This window comes from Aureobasidium pullulans (genome assembly GCF_000721785.1).
Source record: "Aureobasidium pullulans EXF-150 unplaced genomic scaffold scaffold_6, whole genome shotgun sequence".
NCBI lineage: Eukaryota > Fungi > Ascomycota > Dothideomycetes > Dothideales > Saccotheciaceae > Aureobasidium > Aureobasidium pullulans.
Window position 1 is genome coordinate 73,283 of NW_021941026.1, and position 17,208 is coordinate 90,490.

The 17,208-nt window shown below is 50.2% G+C and overlaps 6 protein-coding genes across 6 annotated transcripts; 3 read left to right on the forward strand and 3 right to left on the reverse strand.

The window, feature by feature from the left end:
* Positions 1–954: 954 nt before the first annotated feature.
* Positions 955–3,115, forward strand: M438DRAFT_270238 (WD40 repeat-like protein; the record flags this gene model as incomplete). Its single annotated transcript, XM_029900370.1, has 3 exons — positions 955–988; positions 1,040–2,804; positions 2,887–3,115. The coding sequence occupies 3 exons, from the start codon at positions 955–957 to the stop codon at positions 3,113–3,115; spliced, it is 2,028 nt and encodes a 675-aa protein (XP_029761894.1).
* A 1,117-nt stretch (positions 3,116–4,232) lies between these two features.
* M438DRAFT_333667 (uncharacterized protein) lies at positions 4,233–5,454 on the reverse strand (the record flags this gene model as incomplete). Its single annotated transcript, XM_029903637.1, has 2 exons — positions 4,233–4,691; positions 4,750–5,454. 2 exons carry the CDS (start codon positions 5,452–5,454, stop codon positions 4,233–4,235), a joined length of 1,164 nt encoding a protein of 387 aa, XP_029761895.1.
* Positions 5,455–6,055: 601 nt separating this feature from the next.
* On the reverse strand, positions 6,056–6,469 carry M438DRAFT_252246 (uncharacterized protein; the record flags this gene model as incomplete). The annotated part of the gene is made up of 1 exon (XM_029899660.1): positions 6,056–6,469. A coding segment is annotated over one exon (414 nt), but the record flags the coding sequence as incomplete, so codon positions are not given.
* Positions 6,470–6,757: 288 nt separating this feature from the next.
* On the forward strand, positions 6,758–13,162 carry M438DRAFT_344168 (uncharacterized protein). Its single transcript, XM_029905150.1, has one exon. The coding sequence runs from the start codon at positions 6,818–6,820 to the stop codon at positions 12,977–12,979; it is 6,162 nt and encodes a 2,053-aa protein (XP_029761897.1). The 5' UTR covers positions 6,758–6,817; the 3' UTR covers positions 12,980–13,162.
* A 348-nt stretch (positions 13,163–13,510) lies between these two features.
* On the forward strand, positions 13,511–14,410 carry M438DRAFT_344171 (uncharacterized protein). Its single transcript, XM_029905151.1, has 3 exons — positions 13,511–13,685; positions 13,798–13,963; positions 14,049–14,410. Exons 1-3 carry the CDS (start codon positions 13,608–13,610, stop codon positions 14,243–14,245), a joined length of 441 nt encoding a protein of 146 aa, XP_029761898.1. The 5' UTR covers positions 13,511–13,607; the 3' UTR covers positions 14,246–14,410.
* A 740-nt stretch (positions 14,411–15,150) lies between these two features.
* M438DRAFT_333670 (uncharacterized protein) lies at positions 15,151–16,122 on the reverse strand (the record flags this gene model as incomplete). The annotated part of the gene is made up of 2 exons (XM_029903638.1): positions 15,151–15,640; positions 16,064–16,122. 2 exons carry the CDS (start codon positions 16,120–16,122, stop codon positions 15,151–15,153), a joined length of 549 nt encoding a protein of 182 aa, XP_029761899.1.
* Between the last annotated feature and the right edge of the window lie 1,086 nt (positions 16,123–17,208).

Sequence of the window (17,208 nt, forward strand, 5' to 3'; positions counted from 1 at the left end):
CAGTAGACTGGACTCTCAATGGACGGGCAGCTTGATCTGAACTAGTTTGTGTCTTTTGACAGCTGTATTTTGTGAGTGTGTTTGATGTCTGGGAGATGAAAAGCCGATGGAAGAAAGCTGAGAGGCTGCTCCATGTGCCTTGCTGCAGGCACGCAAATCCCTGACTTTGTCCGGCGGGAAGGTGCATCTGAGCTGGAAAGTACGCCTGCCTCCTGAACAGTTGTGCTTGGACCCTGTACTCTTTGTTGGACGGACCTGGCCTCGCAAAATTTCTTCAAGAGCGGCCATTGAACAAGATAACATAGTACTGATCTCCGACGGCTAGCCAGATACTGGCGAGTGGTTGTACATAGTCGAGAAATTCATCGCCCATCCATTAGCTCATAGATAGACATGCTCCATTTGGGTCAGTAGCTTTCGGAGGGCCAGTCTCAAGTAGATCCGAAACCACTCCAGCCGGCGGCGATAAACAAGAAGAAGCTATAGTTGATATGCTCTGTTGCCACAGCCGTGGCTTGTATCTCGTATCTCGATGGAGGACATGATGTTTGACAAGACATCTTCTTTTTCAAGGATACATTTGAGTCCAATGAAACAGGCTAGATTCTCGAGCAAAGGTTCCTCATCGAGTCTGAGTGTTCAGGATGGAGGAGAAGAACTACCAAGATGTCCCCTCCGAGTCGCCATAGCAGTGGGTAAACTTCGGACGACCCCACATTCGACCCTCATCGGCGCGACCTCCGCGTTCGCCATGGACATTGAATTGTCGAAGTTGGACATTCGCGACTTCCCTGGTCATACATCGTTGACGATTCAGCAGTGGTATTTCCTAGCTCGGCGGTATAGCTACGACTGCGCGACACGAGTCATACCCCTGGCCAGCGATTGCGACAAGCTCTTGGATACATGGTCGCGAACAGGAGTACGGTCAATTGCTAGGAGCATACGTGCATAATGGTCTCGTTCGAAGATGAAGACCCGATAGAAGGTAGGGACTCTTGCGACACAACCTGAAGGCTGTCGGACTAACACGCAACAGGGTCTGGCGAGGAAGAAGAAGATGAGGATGAGAACATGGACGACAATGACAACGACAACGACAACGATAATGACGAAGGAGAAGATCAGGAGGAGGGTGAAGGTGAAGAGGAGGGAGACGAGGACGACAATGATCAAGACGATGACGGCGACCAAGACGACGACGAAGAAGGCGACAACGACAACGATCAAGACTCTCCCTCACAATCTCGCCGTCAAAGTCGAGCCTCCCCCTCTACATCACGACCGCCGAATCCGACCGTTATGCTCACTTCGCCGTCACCGCGCCCTTCCGCACATCAATCGCCGAGTATGCACCTACCGTGGCCCTCAGTACGGCAGGAAGCCATTAATGCCGTCACCTACGACATCGTGCCTACAATGGCAGCACCACAAAGCACGTCGATCAATGCAGTCGCAGCAACACCAGACATGAGATGGGTCTTTAGCGGTGGCTCAGATGGATATATCCGCATGTACAATTGGGTGGAAACAGCGAACGGCAAGGTTCCTTTGACTGTGGCGCAGAAGCACCCCTTCGTGGACAGTGTCATGAAGGCTGGCAGCTTGACAACATATTGGGAGAACGAAGAGACATCAGTCCGCACACCACCTGCGCAATCTGCAGAAGAGCCGAAGGACTCGTCACCCGTCTACTCTCTCGCAACTCAACACCAAGCGACATGGTTGCTTTCTGGTCTGGAGTCGGGAGCGATCAATCTACAAACGTGCCGTCACCAAGCTGGCACGAAGATCACGACATTGCGCGAACATACTTCGGCAGTCTCAGTCTTGAGTCTGGCACAGGACGAATACTCCTTCCTGTCAGGTAGTTGGGACAAGACGATCCTTGACTGGGATCTGAACATGGGCAAAGTGAAGCGATCATTCGTCGGCAGTGGAGGTCAAATATCAGCACTCGAACGCCGGCCGGAATCTTCAATACCAGTTCCTCACGTCGCTGAAGATACACAAATACCCAGCTCGACCTTCTCCTCGAACAACGCCGCCAAACCCCTCACCAATGGCACATCAGCACCGGAAGAAAGAAGAGGAAGCAAGAACAGTCAGAATGGCACAGAAGATGCAGCAGGCTCACCAGATGGCTCCCTCTTCGGCGATGACAACGGCTCCCTGTTTGGCGATGATAACATCAACGCCGACAATACAAACAATAACAACGCCTTTGACGACGATGACGATTTTGCAAAGGCAATAGCCACAGGCCTACAACAACAAGGTCAAGAAGACACCGAGATGATGGATGCCGGAGGTCCAGTCCAACCACCAGAAGACACCATCGTACCACAAGACCCTACCGACTCAACAGCACAACCACAACAAGATACCTCCATGCAAGATGAAGACCAACAAGACCCTCTAACAACAGGAAACCCTCACGCCGAAGAAATAACAACAAACGGCCACAACGAAGAAACCTCCGACTCCTCAGATCCACCCCAAACATCCTCCTCAACCTTCCTCGACGCCTCCATCGATGGCACCCTCCGCATCTGGGATCAACGCATGTCCCAACCCATTGCTATCATGCATCCTCCCTCCGGCGTACCTCCTTGGTGCATGGGCGCCTGTTGGTCTGTAGACGGCAACAGCATCTACGCCGGACGCAGAAACGGCACAGTCGAGGAATACTCACTACACAAGGGCTTAACAATGGCGCAACCACAACGCACATTCAGATTTCCCTCTGGCAGTGGCGCGGTCAGTGCAGTCAGGGCTATGCCCAACGGAAGACATTTGATCTGGTAAAACTACCCCCAACATCCCCCTCCACCTTGATCCCTTGCTCTTTCTTATCTGCATCACTTATGCTAACAAATGACTCAGTGCATCCTACGATATCCTCCGCCTCTACGATCTCCGCGATGTCGAAAACACTCGCAGCACAGTTCCCTTCCTCATCGTTCCTGGCCATCGCACCGGTGTTATTAGCGCTTTGCATATCGATCCGGCGTGTAGGTTTATGATCTCCACTGCTGGAAACAGGGGGTGGGAGGGTGTAGGTACGGAAGTGTTGCTGGGCTATGAGATTGGGTGTTTGGAACGTGAGAAGTAGAGGACGAGAAGGGAGAAGTGGAAGCAGGGGAAGGGAGGGAGGTGTATGTGAGAGTGTAATAGAAGATATTCAAGATTGAAGTAAATTCATGAACTTTTTGAAAGCTTGGAATTTACTGCTTTTGCGAAGGATCTTTCCGGCTCTCAATGGATTATCTCGAGACCTTGATACCTCCCCTGTCTTCTCTACAAACTATATCTGAACTTTGCTTTCCCCTTCGATGATCCAGAGTTTCACCATCCTACATGCCCAACAACATCCCTCTATACCATCAGCACGCAATTGTAAAAGAATGTAAATCCCTCACAAGTGAAATCAATGGCATATGTATACTTGTCTCTAAAGCCTCGAGCTTGTATGAATAAATGGAGGGATCTGCTAAAATTAGCATAGGTGGTTTTGCACATAAACAACTTAAGAAGAGACGTGGAAAAGAGATGTGGAAAAGAATTGTGGAAAGTGTGGTTACGGATCTAGAGGTATGGTAGAGATGGTAGAGATGGCTAGATAATAGAGATGGTTGGTCTGGTAGAGATGGTCGGTATAGTAATGACAAAGATAGCAGGGAGACTAAGGAGGGAGATACGAAGGGAGAATGAGGGGGGGGGGGGAATAAGGAAAGCAGGTCAGTGATACTACTTCCACCTCTAACCTACTGATCACAAACTTACTGGTCTATCCCACGTGATCGAGTGAAGAACAAGGATATTCTATCATCACGGACCTAGCAGTCTTCCAATCCTTCGTCTATTTCTCTGTTTCTCCTTTTCAAGCATTTATATTCAAGTTGAGGCGTTTTTCTGAGGCATGGGAGAGCACGGCGTGGTTTTAGCGGATATCTAGAGGTGAGACTGCTTTGCGCTTTGTTGGAACCCATGGTAGCAATGGAGATAGAGGTGGTGATCTTGAAACACGTAGACAAGAAAATTGTGGGTCTCTGTACGATTATCGGTCATTTTCGTTTCTTTCTCCTTAGGGTCCCATTATACAAACGCTCGACTTCTTGCTCAGCGTGATGATATCTACCATGCACATGAATGATGACCTCGCTCAATGCTTCCTTGTGCGCCACTTTAACTTCAGATCCATGCATCGCTCTTCCTCACATCACCTCGAATCATCCTTTCTGCTGACGCTCCATCATGGCTGTCACTCCACCACTAATAAATGTGGAATAACAATGACCACAAACATGAACCTCGCACCAGAGGCATGTCATGAAGTCGTCGCCTGGAGCTTCGTAACCATCGCAGATGGCGCAAGCTACCGGATGCTTGTAGTTGGAACCCATGCGTTGCCAAATGTCGTGATGGCGATAGCATGTCTTTTGCGACGTTCGAAGTGGAAGGGCGTGAGCGACATGTTCCTGAGGCGCTTCCTTGAAAGGTTGATCAAAGTCGGGTCGCAGGTTTCGGCTTGGCAATGACTTTGACTGATCGTTTGAGAGGTTTGTTCTGTCGGAAAGGGGGAGAGATGGTGAGCTATGAGCGAACAGGTGGCTTGCATCTTTGGCGCCTGGTTTTGCTTGGCCAATTGGCAACGTTAAAGTCGCGGACCTTTGCTGGGTAGCGGCATGCTTTGAGGGAGTCAGTCACGATGATCAAGACAGCGAGATGATGAAATGGACCACTCACCACGAACAGTCCAGCGCCCGTCATCTTCTGGCGTTGTGAGGCGGCCATAGAGCGATCAGGTGAGGGGCTTTGAGTAACGCGCAAGCCATATTTGGTAGGACTGTCTTCGGTCAAGAATGGCGGAGTTGGAAGTTGGATTTGTGGAGTCTTGGGTGGTGGTGGTGGTACCGGTGTGCTCATGCCGCTCGGTTCATCTTCTGCACCAAAGTGGATGATTTCGTCTTGCCATTCCTTCTGCAGTCCGGATGGAGGGGTAACGCGTGTGGCTGTCCTTGTTGAACTGGCATCTGACTCGAAGCCATCGTCCTTGCTGCTCTCATATCTCTTAGAGTGTACCGAGTCGCTGAGCGTTTTCACCGTGGATTCCGAACCCGAGCGTTGTCCTAGGGATGATCTGGTATAATCTGCTTCTGACTCGGCGTCTTCGGTGGTGCTTGTGTCCACACTGGGCGGGGACTGCGGAACAACAGAGGTCCGCACTGCAGCATGTCCAGATGGATTGCGATTGCGCTTGAGTAAGTTGAGCGAAGACGAGCGGTGCTTCAACTTCTTTTGCGAAGACTCATTGACTTGAGAAGCGACTTTGGATGGTATGCCCCCCATGTCTGTCTTCTGCTGGGCAGAGGCAGACTCTGGCACCGAGGTCAACTGACTTGTTGCGCCGCGTCGAAAGCTGCGATGGGTGAAAAGAGCGAATGGCGCCATGCTGGAGATGTTGCAGAACAAGATTGCCAGGAAGGAGTGTGTTGGTGATTCCTTCTCTCTGATACGGACACACGTGGAAACCACGCAATTCGTTTGCAGTCAGGCTCATGATCGGGCAGGAGGTAGCAAATTTGGCTTGGATCGCCCTTGCGTCCAAATTGAGTCCGTCGACGTCTGCAGGGTCCAACAAACAGCGATTCACCAAGACAATAAACGAAGACGGAAGCGAAAGGAGAATAGCAAACGTGGAAAAACAAGAGTGCCCATGTGTTTGAGGAGTTTAAACATTGGTGGTCAGCAACACGAATGGTCGAGTAGATCTGCACACGGCAATGCTCGATGAGAAGTGTCACCCCACTCTGATTGGTTCGCGGAAGCAAGGGGAATGTACTTGCAGCCAGGAAACTCTCATGTTTTGTCAGCGACAAACTCAGTGAGCCAGTACTTTGGCGACGACTACAGTACTCGATGACTTTGATTACGACGCAACACGGAAAACCTAGAAGAATCCAGGTCGTCGAGCGGGCGTCTGAGGCTCGGGAGTGGGGATTTGTGAGACCAGCTTGGGACTCTCGTCTGCCGGCGGTTGTTGAGCTGGAGCTTCCTTCCCAGCAGCCTCACGTTTATTCTTGTTCTTGTTCTTCCACAGCGTGTTGTCCGACTCGAGTTCTTGCATGACCTGCTCCCATTCTTTCTCCTTTTCCGGATCGCCAGTTCCCAGAACGCGCTCAACGTCGACATTTTCCCCACGAAGTACGCGTTCAATGGTTTCCCTGAGAAGAGCAATCTTTGCATCCGTCTTGCGCGTGAAGCTAAGGCGTTCATTTCTCAAAGCGATCATCTGAATGGCGTTGGAGCCAATCAAAAGTGCAATGACAATGAAGAAAGTTGCAGGGTTCCACTCCTTGGACTTCATGGCTTGCGCCTTTTGACGTTCGGCGACAGAGACGGGATCATCAGGTCTTCTGAAGGCTTTTGGAATGACGGATTGCCAGACAGATGCGACACGGGGCACCGAGCTAGTATTGGAAGCGTGGAAGGTCGAGACTGAGAAAGAGCGACGCCATAGCAGCTGACGCAGAGGAGCGGCGACGACTCTCATGTTGGTGGTGGTATCTGAGTCGAATCTTGTTGGTCTGGTGGAATTATTTCGACTCGACGGATCTTGGAGTGTCAACGCTCCGAGGTTTAGGGCACAACGCCACGCCGGCACAGTCGGGCCGAAGCGGTTGCTGCGGGGACAGGGCATGAAGTGCATGTTTCTTTGGCGAACAAACGAATCAAGGCTGAGGCTGTTGTCGGCCGCTCGTGCTTTCGAAACACCATGATGGCAGACTAACATGCAGCGACAATCGTTCCAAGCATGCCACCTATGACAAGTCCGGCCGACCTGGTGCGCAAAGCGATAGCGACTGCATCGTCATGCGCTCCAACCACCAGCACCACTCTGCAGGCCCTTCTAGCATCTGCCCAAGACCCAACTGCGAAGCCTACAAAGACCCCAGCAAAGACAACAACCCGCAGGCCTGCGCCGACAAGGACGACTCGAACTAAGACGACCCCCAATGCTGCTCCGGATGCGACCACGACCTTGACGGTGTTGGAGCGCTACAAACTCGCCACAGAAGTCGTCAATGTCTCGTTGAAAGTCTTGACTGATGCGACCAAGACAAGCCCATCCTCTCCCTCGCTGTCGCCGAAGCCTAAGAAGACAGCCTTGTCTGGCCTGACAACCGTCGCTGAGTGCGCCCGTATCGCTTTTGCCCATCTTCGCTCTGCTCGATCTGCCACAGATGAGTCCCTACAACTGGAGAAGGGCATGCTTGCCTTGTCCTCGAAGCTCGTCGCTCTTGGGATGGATACTTTGGCTATGAAAGAGTTGCGCATGCTCAAAGCATGTCTACACAAAAGGTCTGAAGGAGCCAACCTTCCATCCACCTCGGAGAAGGAAACCCTAGCAACACTGTTGAGTCTCGAATGTCGCACTGTCCATGTAGACGTCATGTCGTTGGCCATTTCCTACCACCTGACTGTCTTGCGACTGATTGCCAACTCCGGTCCACCTGCGACTATCGAGGCTTCACTGCCTCATCTGCTGCTCGACAACGACATCTCTCCAGCCTCGCTGATATTGCGTTGTGCAGAGCAGACAAAAGACAGAACCAAGGCTGCAACACAATTGGATACTGTGTCAAAACTCATGTTGTCCATGTGTCCATCTCCATCTGCGTCGGTGGACCATGATGCTCAAAGCTTCAAGACATGCGCCTCTCCACATACTGTATTTCAGCTACAGAGCACGGCGCTTCTTATACAAAAGAAGTGGTGGCCTCTGGCTGGTCACAAGGCAGATCTATCTAAAGAACTTCATGAGCCACTTGTTCGCTTTCTCGATGCTTACCGAAGGCGTGTTGGCAATGAGGGCCTTCACGCGTACAACGAGGCTGTCAATGCTGTGGCCGCGCTTGTCGATTTGGACCAAAAGAAGGCTTCCGTTACCAACGCGCTTCCGATTGCTCTGTACAGATCTCTCAGTGCCCTCGCCGAGTCGTTCGGCATGCAAGACGAAGCTTTGAGATATACCGAGTCCATGTCCCTGGCATCAGACAGCACTACAAATTCTAGCTCAATGCTACTCTTTAGAATTCGCTCTTTGGCTCTGGGTCTTCATCGCGACGCTCATCTCGATTCGATTTCGATGCGCAATCAGCTAAAATTCTGCAGTTCTGCGCTGAAGGACGACAGACCAACTACGTTGTCAATGGATGACCTACTAGTGGAGTTGACTAAGCTGCGCAAGATCACCATCAAACTATTGACGCCTGATCTCGATCGGCAGACCACGACAGAGATAGATCAACAACTATCTACTTTGTGTGAAATCGCTTGTCTATGCACTACCATCCTTCTCTGGTGCGTCAAAGGTACTGATAGCAAAGAACGTGCCGATGTTACTTCAAAACTGGTCAGTCCTTTTGTTAGCTCCAGCATCTACGCTTGTAAATCCTTGGTTTCGTCTCATGATCATATCGAGGTGATCCTGGATAATCTCGAAGTCTGTACACAATTGATAGACCTCCAGTCCGATTCAGAAGCGGAACACCTCGTGGTCAACATCTCCAATCTGCTTTGGCGTTGTTTCCAACTCTTGAACACTGCATCCGAAGAGCCGTCGGTTCTGGCTATACGATGCCTCCAAGCATCGGTGGACGTTCTGCGGAATCGCAGTCCCGTATATCAAGAAGCTGGGTTCTTGGCAGCCAAATTGGAGAAGTTAGGAAGCGTTTCCAAATCCTGCTCCACATTTGTCGAGTCCATTCGAGTTCAGCTCCAATCCGGTGTTTTGCGGGATTTGAATCAAGAAGCAAACCAGAAGCCGCTGTCAATCATCTTACAGACACATTCAAAGGCACAGTTGTTGAAGCGACATCTACACGAGTATCATACGATTGCAGCCAAAGACAGCGAAAATATCAGTTTCTTCGACGATGAATCTATGGACCGATTGGAAAGAGCCGCCCTGCTCGAAATTCAACTAGCACTCTTCGAGGAAGATTTGTTCAAGCCGTCACATCGTAGGAGGATAACCACGGATCTACAACAATTATGCAATCGAATCTTGGAGATATATGATGCAAACGCCTACCCACTTCGGCAAGCTCGTGTGTGCGCCCGTGTACTCCGATACTCAAATGAATTCCCAGGCCTGATTGGCGAGAAAACCAAGGAGATCGCAATGACCAGTCAGATTGTGGATGGTTCCTTGGGTCAAGATCATGGTTTAGAACCATATGCGGTCTATCTGAGGACGTCTCTGTCATTGACACAAGCTTTCCAGGCTAGAGAAGCTTCTGTTGAAGACATTGCAAAATGGACAAAAGCGCTAACACTCTTGTCAGAATCAACCACAGATTGGAAGTCAATTGTGGCCAGAGTCGATGATGTTGATATCTTAGTATCAGAGTTACAATTCGCGGCTTCTTTTCTGGCCATGAAAGGCAAAGACGGTTCCTGTCTTGAAGCACTTCAAGCACTTTCTCACATACATCATTTACGGCCCACTCCCGAGCGGTCATCTATTCTGCATACCTCATCTCAGCTTGCTCTGCAGTACTTGCGACTTGGCTACTCGACTGAAGCATGTCGGATTATCGACAGCGAAGAGTCTTTGTCAAGCGTACCGGATGTTCCGGTCTTAGCAAGACTCGAATGGCATCTTGCAAAAACAGAGACATTGACGGCTCTTGGACGAATCGGTCCAGCAACAAAGTCCATGATATCTGCTACCGAGTGTATGCGTTCATTTCCTGCTGTAGACCATACTACCAAGCTACATGCTCAAGTACTCCGAGCGCAATTTGCCTTTGTCTGTTCTTTGTACTCCAGAAGCATAGGTCAAGTAAAACAGGCTATGGTCCACGCAAAGCGCTACGTCTCAGCGTGCCAGGGAACTCTGTCGTTCTTGGAGGCCCAGTATGCTCCTCAAGCTGAGCGTTCTGCATCTCTCACGGTCACATTCCAAGAAGAACTTGTCACGGCGGTTGATAAACTCGCCATCTCGGACACTGGATCCGAGACTACATCAGAAACAGTCCCCACTACTCGACAAGGCGCCGGGTTCTCGCTGATTATACCTCATCTATTGAGCAGCTTTCTGCATCTTTCAGACATGTATGCTCACCAGGGTCTGCGCCCCGAAGCCATGTACTACTTAGACCAAGCGGACAATCTGCTCTCCAGAGTGGGTGTGCCTGAGCTGCGCACTAGAGTGTTGGTACAAAGGCAAGCTCAAGCATACATCGAAGGCATTGAGTCTGACAATCTCATTGACGAGGATGAGTTTGTTGATTCTATTGACCTAGTGAAGTTGGGGATTACCCGGGGTAACATCTATGCAATTGATGAAGAGACCTGGGAAGCTGCTCAGCAGGAGTATGAAAAAGCCGGATCAATGGCGTCTCGACTGGCGTCCAAGAGCTTTGTTGACAAGCTTGAGCCGGCCAAATCACAATCGGACAAGGCTCCAGTCACCAATACCACCGCTCCCCGGATTACCAAACGTGCTGCAACCAAAGGTCCCGCGGTCAAGGCTTCTCTGATCAAAGCGGTCAAGCCAACAAGCACGAAATTCAAAGCTACCGCTCATGCTGCCGTATCTAACCAGGACAATGTACCTTTGTCAAGCCTTTGCGCTGCAGCACTAAGGCAGCGTGGCCTCCTTTTACTCAATCAGGGTGAGACTGATCTTGGTCTTGAGCTACTGAAACGGGCCGACTCAATGAAGTACGACTCAACGCAAGAGGTCCTACAACAGTTGGCAATGGCAGAGGGACTGCTTCGCAAATTTGGGGATGAGCTAGCGCTAGACTTCACCTTCAACGTCTTGCCTGAGTCAACTATCTCCTTGCCTGCGTTATCAACTAGCACTGGTAAGAAGATATCGACGCAAGTCTCGCTTCCTTCGAGCTCTTTGTCTCCCTCGACTACTACTACCCCAAAGAAAGTTAACCGCCAAAAACGCGCCGACGACGAGTTCGCACAATTCCTTTGCGAAGCACAGGAACGTCTTGTCGCTATTCAACGTCGATCCGCAACCACAGCTGGCATGTCAGTTTTTCATCAGTTGTGTGGACTTGGTTCAAAGGCCATGCTCCTCCTTTCTGCTATCAATGCAAGTTTGTCTTTGTCTGGGGCTTTGCATCCTACGCGTGCCGCTTGCTCTATCGAGATGTCTCGTATCGAAGCAGCTTCCCGAGAAATGTGTACAGTCGAGGCTGAGAAAGACTTTACCAACCATGATCTTGCCATCCAATATGCGGCGCAAGATCTCAACGGCCATCTGTCTGCAGCAAGATTCCAGAGAGAATACGTTGATATCATCCCCAGCAGTTGGACCGCTGTATCTTTGACGTTGAGCGAAGACCACAATGAGCTGTATATCGTGCGATACCGAGCAAATCAGGCACCTTTCTTGTTACGCCTACCGATGACGCGGAACAAGATGCAAGATATCGAAGGCGATGAGGAGTCTCCAACCTTTGACTTTGAGTCTGGTAAGGCTGAGCTGCAAGAGATCATCGAGCTCTCGAATTACACATGCAGCAAGCCACCCAGTGCTATGACACCAGAAGCAAAGCATAGCTGGTGGGAAGAGAGAGAAGCACTTGACCTCCGCATGCAGGAACTGATAATCAACATCGAGAGTATCTGGCTTGGTGGCTTCAAGGGTGTGCTATCTCAGCATCGTAAAGACTCGGCCCTACTGGCTCGGTTCAGAAAGTCGCTAGATGGAATTTTGGACCGACATTTGCCTTCGAGACAAGGGACTAAAAGCAAAGCGAAAAAGCTTGTGCTGGATGCCAACATCGTCGAGCTGTTCGTTGGTCTTGGTGATGATCATGATGGCGAAGTCGACATGGACGAACAAGTGCTGGACCTTCTCTACTTTGTCATCGACATCCTTCAATTCAATGGCGAACGAAATGCCTACGATGAAGTTGATTTCGATGTCATGGCTACCGAGACCATGGATGCTTTGAGATCTTATCACGAAGCAGCCAACTTCAATGAAGCCGATCAAAACCACTTGATCCTCATCTTGGACCGGAGGCTACATGCCTTCCCTTGGGAAAGTATGCCTTGCCTGCAAAACGTCAGTGTAAGCAGAGTTGGAAGTATGCTCACTCTACGGGAGCGCATTCTTGCTATGCGTCGTCAAATGAAGGACAACACTTTGGAGAGGTACTTTGTTAACAAGCAATCTGGAGCATCCATCCTCAATCCTTCTGGAGATCTGTCTAGAACACAGACCACCATGGCACCACTACTTGATTCCTTGACGAAGGCCTCTGGTTCAGCCTGGCAGTCTATCAACAATCGCGCACCAACAGAGAAGGAATTCGCAACCGCTCTGTCGGAGAAAAATATGATGCTCTACTTTGGTCACGGCAGCGGGAGTCAATATATCTGCAAACGCACAATCAAGAAACTCGACAAGTGTGCAGAGGTAGTTTGGTTGATGGGCTGTTCGAGCGGCAGCGTGACCGAGTACGGCGACTTCGAACCCACAAGCGTACCACTTAGCTATCTCATCGCTGGCAAGCGACTCGAAGACATCAACACAGACGATGAAGCCAAGCCCCACCGTAACGACAACAGAGAAGGTCTCTGCATGGCCGTCGTCGCCACACTCTGGGACGTCACAGACAAAGATATCGATCGCTTCTCCGTAAAGCTAGGCGAACAATGGGGTCTTTGGTCCTCTGCGCCTGCTGTCTCGTCCAGAGAACTCGCACCGCCAAAGACGCCTCGCAAGAGAGGAAGATCTGTGCCCAAGACACCTTCGAAAACGCCATCGCGCACACCCGGTGGTAGAAGCAGAAGTCGTCTGGTTATGAGAGATGAAGAGGGGGATAGGAAGAACAGTCTTGCGGGGGCCGTCATGTTGAGTCGAGATGCGTGTACTTTGAGATATCTGAATGGTGCGGCAACGGTTGTTTATGGTGTTCCGGTTTACTTGGGTTAGATTTGCATTGGAGGGCGTTTGCGCTGGGATGATTGGCTTCGCAATGGGGACTGCATACCAGTTGTTTAATCATCGTTCACGCATTGTGAATCACTACGAAATTTCGACCGAACCACTGTTTTTTATGGTAGATGTCGCAAATATCGAAGTACCTCAGTTGTCACATCATGGACTTGCACTGGCTACGTAGCTCTCTCGATCGTTGTTGATGTACAAGAGACAACCTGATGCTACCCATAGGACAGGGTGCGCCCCCCAACAACAGACATAGTCAAATTTTGCAACCCGCGCGACCGCGGAGGACGAAGACCACCTGTTGCGCACCACCACAACACAAGCCTTAGTTCAAGTTAACCACGTATCCATATCACAAAAACCATTGCACAGCCAATTCCTATCATTGTAGCCTTGTCCAAAATCAACATCGTACGACCTTTCTTCATCTCCTCCACTTCAAAGCCTCATCGCACGCCAAACGTCGCTGCCTAAAAAAAGCCCGTCGTCGCCAGTTGTCCTTAGCAATACAGCTCTACAAAAGCACATTCTTTCCCCACAATAGACGAGATAATACTTGATCCTATCGCAACAACCTCCATTCACTTGATATTCTTGCTTCAGTATCTCGATCATGTCTTCTTCCCCCCTCCACGGCTCCTGCTTTTGCAAAAAGATTCAGTTGGAATTGAGTGGTGAACCGCATGCAATTGTAAGCTTGCACCTCCTCTATCCTTGCCTGCTCACCCATTATTTCCGCCTAATCCACTCCTCAAACCCCTATCCCCGTGATTTGGATATTGTAATTGATGTATACAACACAGGCTCTCTGCCACTGCACCGATTGCCGCAAAATCTCCGGCTCGGTGTATACATTAAACTTCATCGTCTCCACCACCGACCTGAAACTCAGCGGTTCGTCACCGGTGGAAAATCCGAAAACTTCGGATTCGGGAAAACGATATGTTAATTATTTCTGTAAAGATTGTGGTCGGTTTTGTTTTCTCCCTCCCATACCTCCCCTTCCCATTTCAATATCCTAAACGCAAAATCACTAATCTTTGGCTCGCTATAGGATCACCTCTTTACGGTGGCGCTGTGGATGAATCAGGAAAGCTGCAAACTGCAGTCGTCAGAGCGGGTTGTTTTGACGATTTGGAAGTGTTGAAGGGGAAGAAACCTAGTGTGGAGATTTATACCGCGCAGAGGATGGAGTGGATATTGCCTGTGGAGGGGGCGGCGCAATTTGAGGGTATGTTGCCTGCAAGGTAGGAGTAGGAGGGTGATGGCGGACTGAGGGTGGACGGAGCGAAAGGGTTGATGAGGTGGTGGGAGGAGATCTCTCCACTTTTTTTTGGGTTATTGGATGGGAATTTCTGCTCTGGAGTAATTGGATAGGTCAAGGGAGATTGAGAATTGGACGCAATTTTTGGAACGCGGAGCTGTGCAGGAAAGGCGTGGATTCGTGAAGTTTTGTGCAAATGTCATCAATGTTGAAGTCCATCCTCTATGCTGACATGTCGATCTAGGAGAGTGCAGTCTTGGAAGGGGAGCCAAGATGTAACTCTCGCTGAAAATGTATAGTGATCTGATATCACTTTGCATTCGGCAGGTTGATTTTGGGATTGAATGCCGCACAGAGAACAGCACCAAGAATGTTTCACCGGAAGGTTCGTGGATCTGGAAAGTAGTTTGCCTAATCGTAGCTGAATCTCACTTCCAGAAAACAATGAACTCGGGAGATGTGGATATCAGAGTAGTCGTAGAGTAGATAAAGCAGATTTGAAACAAATGGCTGAGTGAGATTTTGTGATGTTCGTTTTTCGCTTTCATTATTCCATAGTGATACGTAAAATGCTTGTTCCCATAATCATGCTTCTTTGTGTTCCCATAGATTCCGACGAACGCCCCAATGAGTGTATCCCAAGACAAATGGAGGAAACAGAGATCCAACTCCTTCCCCTTCATCGCACCAGCACTTTGATCTCGTGAGATCACCAGCTCTTGCAACTCCATGCAATCATACCGTCCTCATCGCCATCCTCATGCTCATCATCGTACAACCTTGATGCTTCCATCCACCATGCTTCATCCCTCGTCCCCAAAACCTGGACCCCCCTTCCAACACCCAACGCCGGAAACAAGACCCAACAAGATCCCCAAATAACAAACGCAGCCTAATACTTCACCCCATTGACACCACCTCTACCCCCACCGACTCTGAACACAGCACTGTCCACCTCAGCAACAGCCTCATAAACATCCCCCGTCATCACCGCCAAAGTAACTCTAACCCTAAAGCTCCCTTGCTCTCTAACACACAATCCTTCGAACCCCGCCGCTCCAACCACATCACCCCTTCTCTCTCTGCTCACAGCAGCCAAATCTGCTCTCGTGGGTTCTTGAACAGAATCCATGAGTTTGGCAGCGTGCAGGTAGCCGGCTGGGAGAGGAGAGTGGGATTCTGTGACTAGAGAGCAGACGGCTAGGAGAGGGGTGCGGGTGCGGGTGCGCGAGGAGATCAGGATGCGGGTTGTGAAGGGGGTCGAGGGGGAGACGGAAGAAGATGGGGCGGTGGTGATGGTGAGAGAGTAGGGGGAGGTTGGTTCGCGACTACGGGTGGAGGTGGGAGAGGGGTAGTCGTTGCGAGTGGAGCTGCGGCGAGATCTTTGAGATTGCGTTAGTTGTGGTCTCGCCATTGTTTTGGTTGTGTGGTGGGAAAGTTGAAGGTAAGGTATGAGAGGTGAGGAAAATGAGAGACATCGGGTCTAGGCAGTGAAGATGGGTAGATATGAGAAACATGTAGTGGCAAGGCATGTCAAGTAGACATTACGATGCCGATGGTCTTTGTTGATATCGCCTGGCCATGCACGTCTTGTACAACATGATATGGAGACCATTGGGTGTAGGCAGAATGCTAACCAAGATCTGAAACTAGACCCGTGCTGGATCTTGCAGAAGCACGGCTCACAAGGAGACAGACCACTGATGCCCAAGCATCGGGTGTAGGAAAGTGGAGAAGGGAGGCTAGAGAGTGGAGACGAGAGAATGCGTCGTTCATGGGTGGCGCAAAGAAAGACGTAAACTTACTCAACACTGCGAGGACCGTGGTCATTGCGAGCATAAGTGCGGCGTGCGACGTCTGCCATTGTTGATGATTGGTGATTTTCTTGGGTTTGGAGTTGTCTAAAATGGTCTTGGTGTTGCTGTGCAATTCGTGCCGATCGTCGAAGATTCAAGAATCGATCTTCTTCTGGTATATGATGTTGAACTGAATGATGTCGTCTAACAGATGGCCTCCGGGTCCTTGTTGTTTGGGGTCTAGCGAGTGTTGTACTTCTGACCTGCGGAGATGTCTGATCAGTATGTTGCCTTGATCGTCTAGCAGCTGTGTTATGTGGTCGAGACATAGTAGTGGAAGGTCGGTGGTGAAGATGGTAGAGGAGAGGTGGGAAAGTGTAAAAGATGGAGGGGTCGTGGTCACAACATATACGTTGCGATGGTAGGGCAATGGCTTTTGAGGCTTGAAGTCAGAAATTTGGAATCTCTTCCTCTGCCAGCCCTCTTCTCCATGGGGATGCGAGACATGTCAGGCAAGGGAAGGACCGAGCCGGTGAAAGAAACAGCTAGACGTTGATAACGCTCAAGCCTATTGTTTGACTCGTACGTACCGAAGATTGGACAATGATAAAGATTCAAACTGTGGTAAAGCTGGCGGGAAGTGGATAGAGAGGATAGAACGGAAGTTGTGTCCGGGGTGAAGTTCAGCTGGAATAAACTTGCGGAAGTGGAGATAAACTTTCGACTTGAATCAATGACAGCCAAGCAGAAAATGATGTTCTGAGATGGAAGAATGTGGAGGAAGCTTGAAGATGAAGAATGAAGATGAATTGATCTGATCCAATGGTCGTTCTCTGGAGAAGGTACGAAGACTTTATATCTGGGTCCCGGCCGAGTGGCCTTCGAGCTATGGTTCCCTTCAGACGGGCTGATTGCAGTGGAGGCCGAACTCATCATGCCCTCTACTCAATGACAAGGTTCAGTCACGATTTAGAGTTAGCCAAATGGTCGGGCGTCAAATCAGATGTGCCAGAAAGGGTGCCACTTGAGTCAACTAGACATCTATGCGGACGACACAGACATTGGACTTGCCTCTTGCAGCGAGATCCACTGCAACCAAGAAGCTCCGGTGCAGCGCGGACTGGATCGGATCATCCTGAGCCGTTGAGCTGGGT

Coding starts and splice junctions, on each gene's coding strand:
- M438DRAFT_344168 (XM_029905150.1), top strand. CDS start 6,818: ATGCCACCTATGACAAGTCCGGCCGACCTGGTGCGCAAAGCGATAGCG.
- M438DRAFT_344171 (XM_029905151.1), top strand. CDS start 13,608: ATGTCTTCTTCCCCCCTCCACGGCTCCTGCTTTTGCAAAAAGATTCAG. Junction 13,686..13,797: donor GTGGTGAACCGCATGCAATT/GTAAGCTTGCAC, acceptor TATACAACACAG/GCTCTCTGCCACTGCACCGA. Junction 13,964..14,048: donor TTATTTCTGTAAAGATTGTG/GTCGGTTTTGTT, acceptor GGCTCGCTATAG/GATCACCTCTTTACGGTGGC.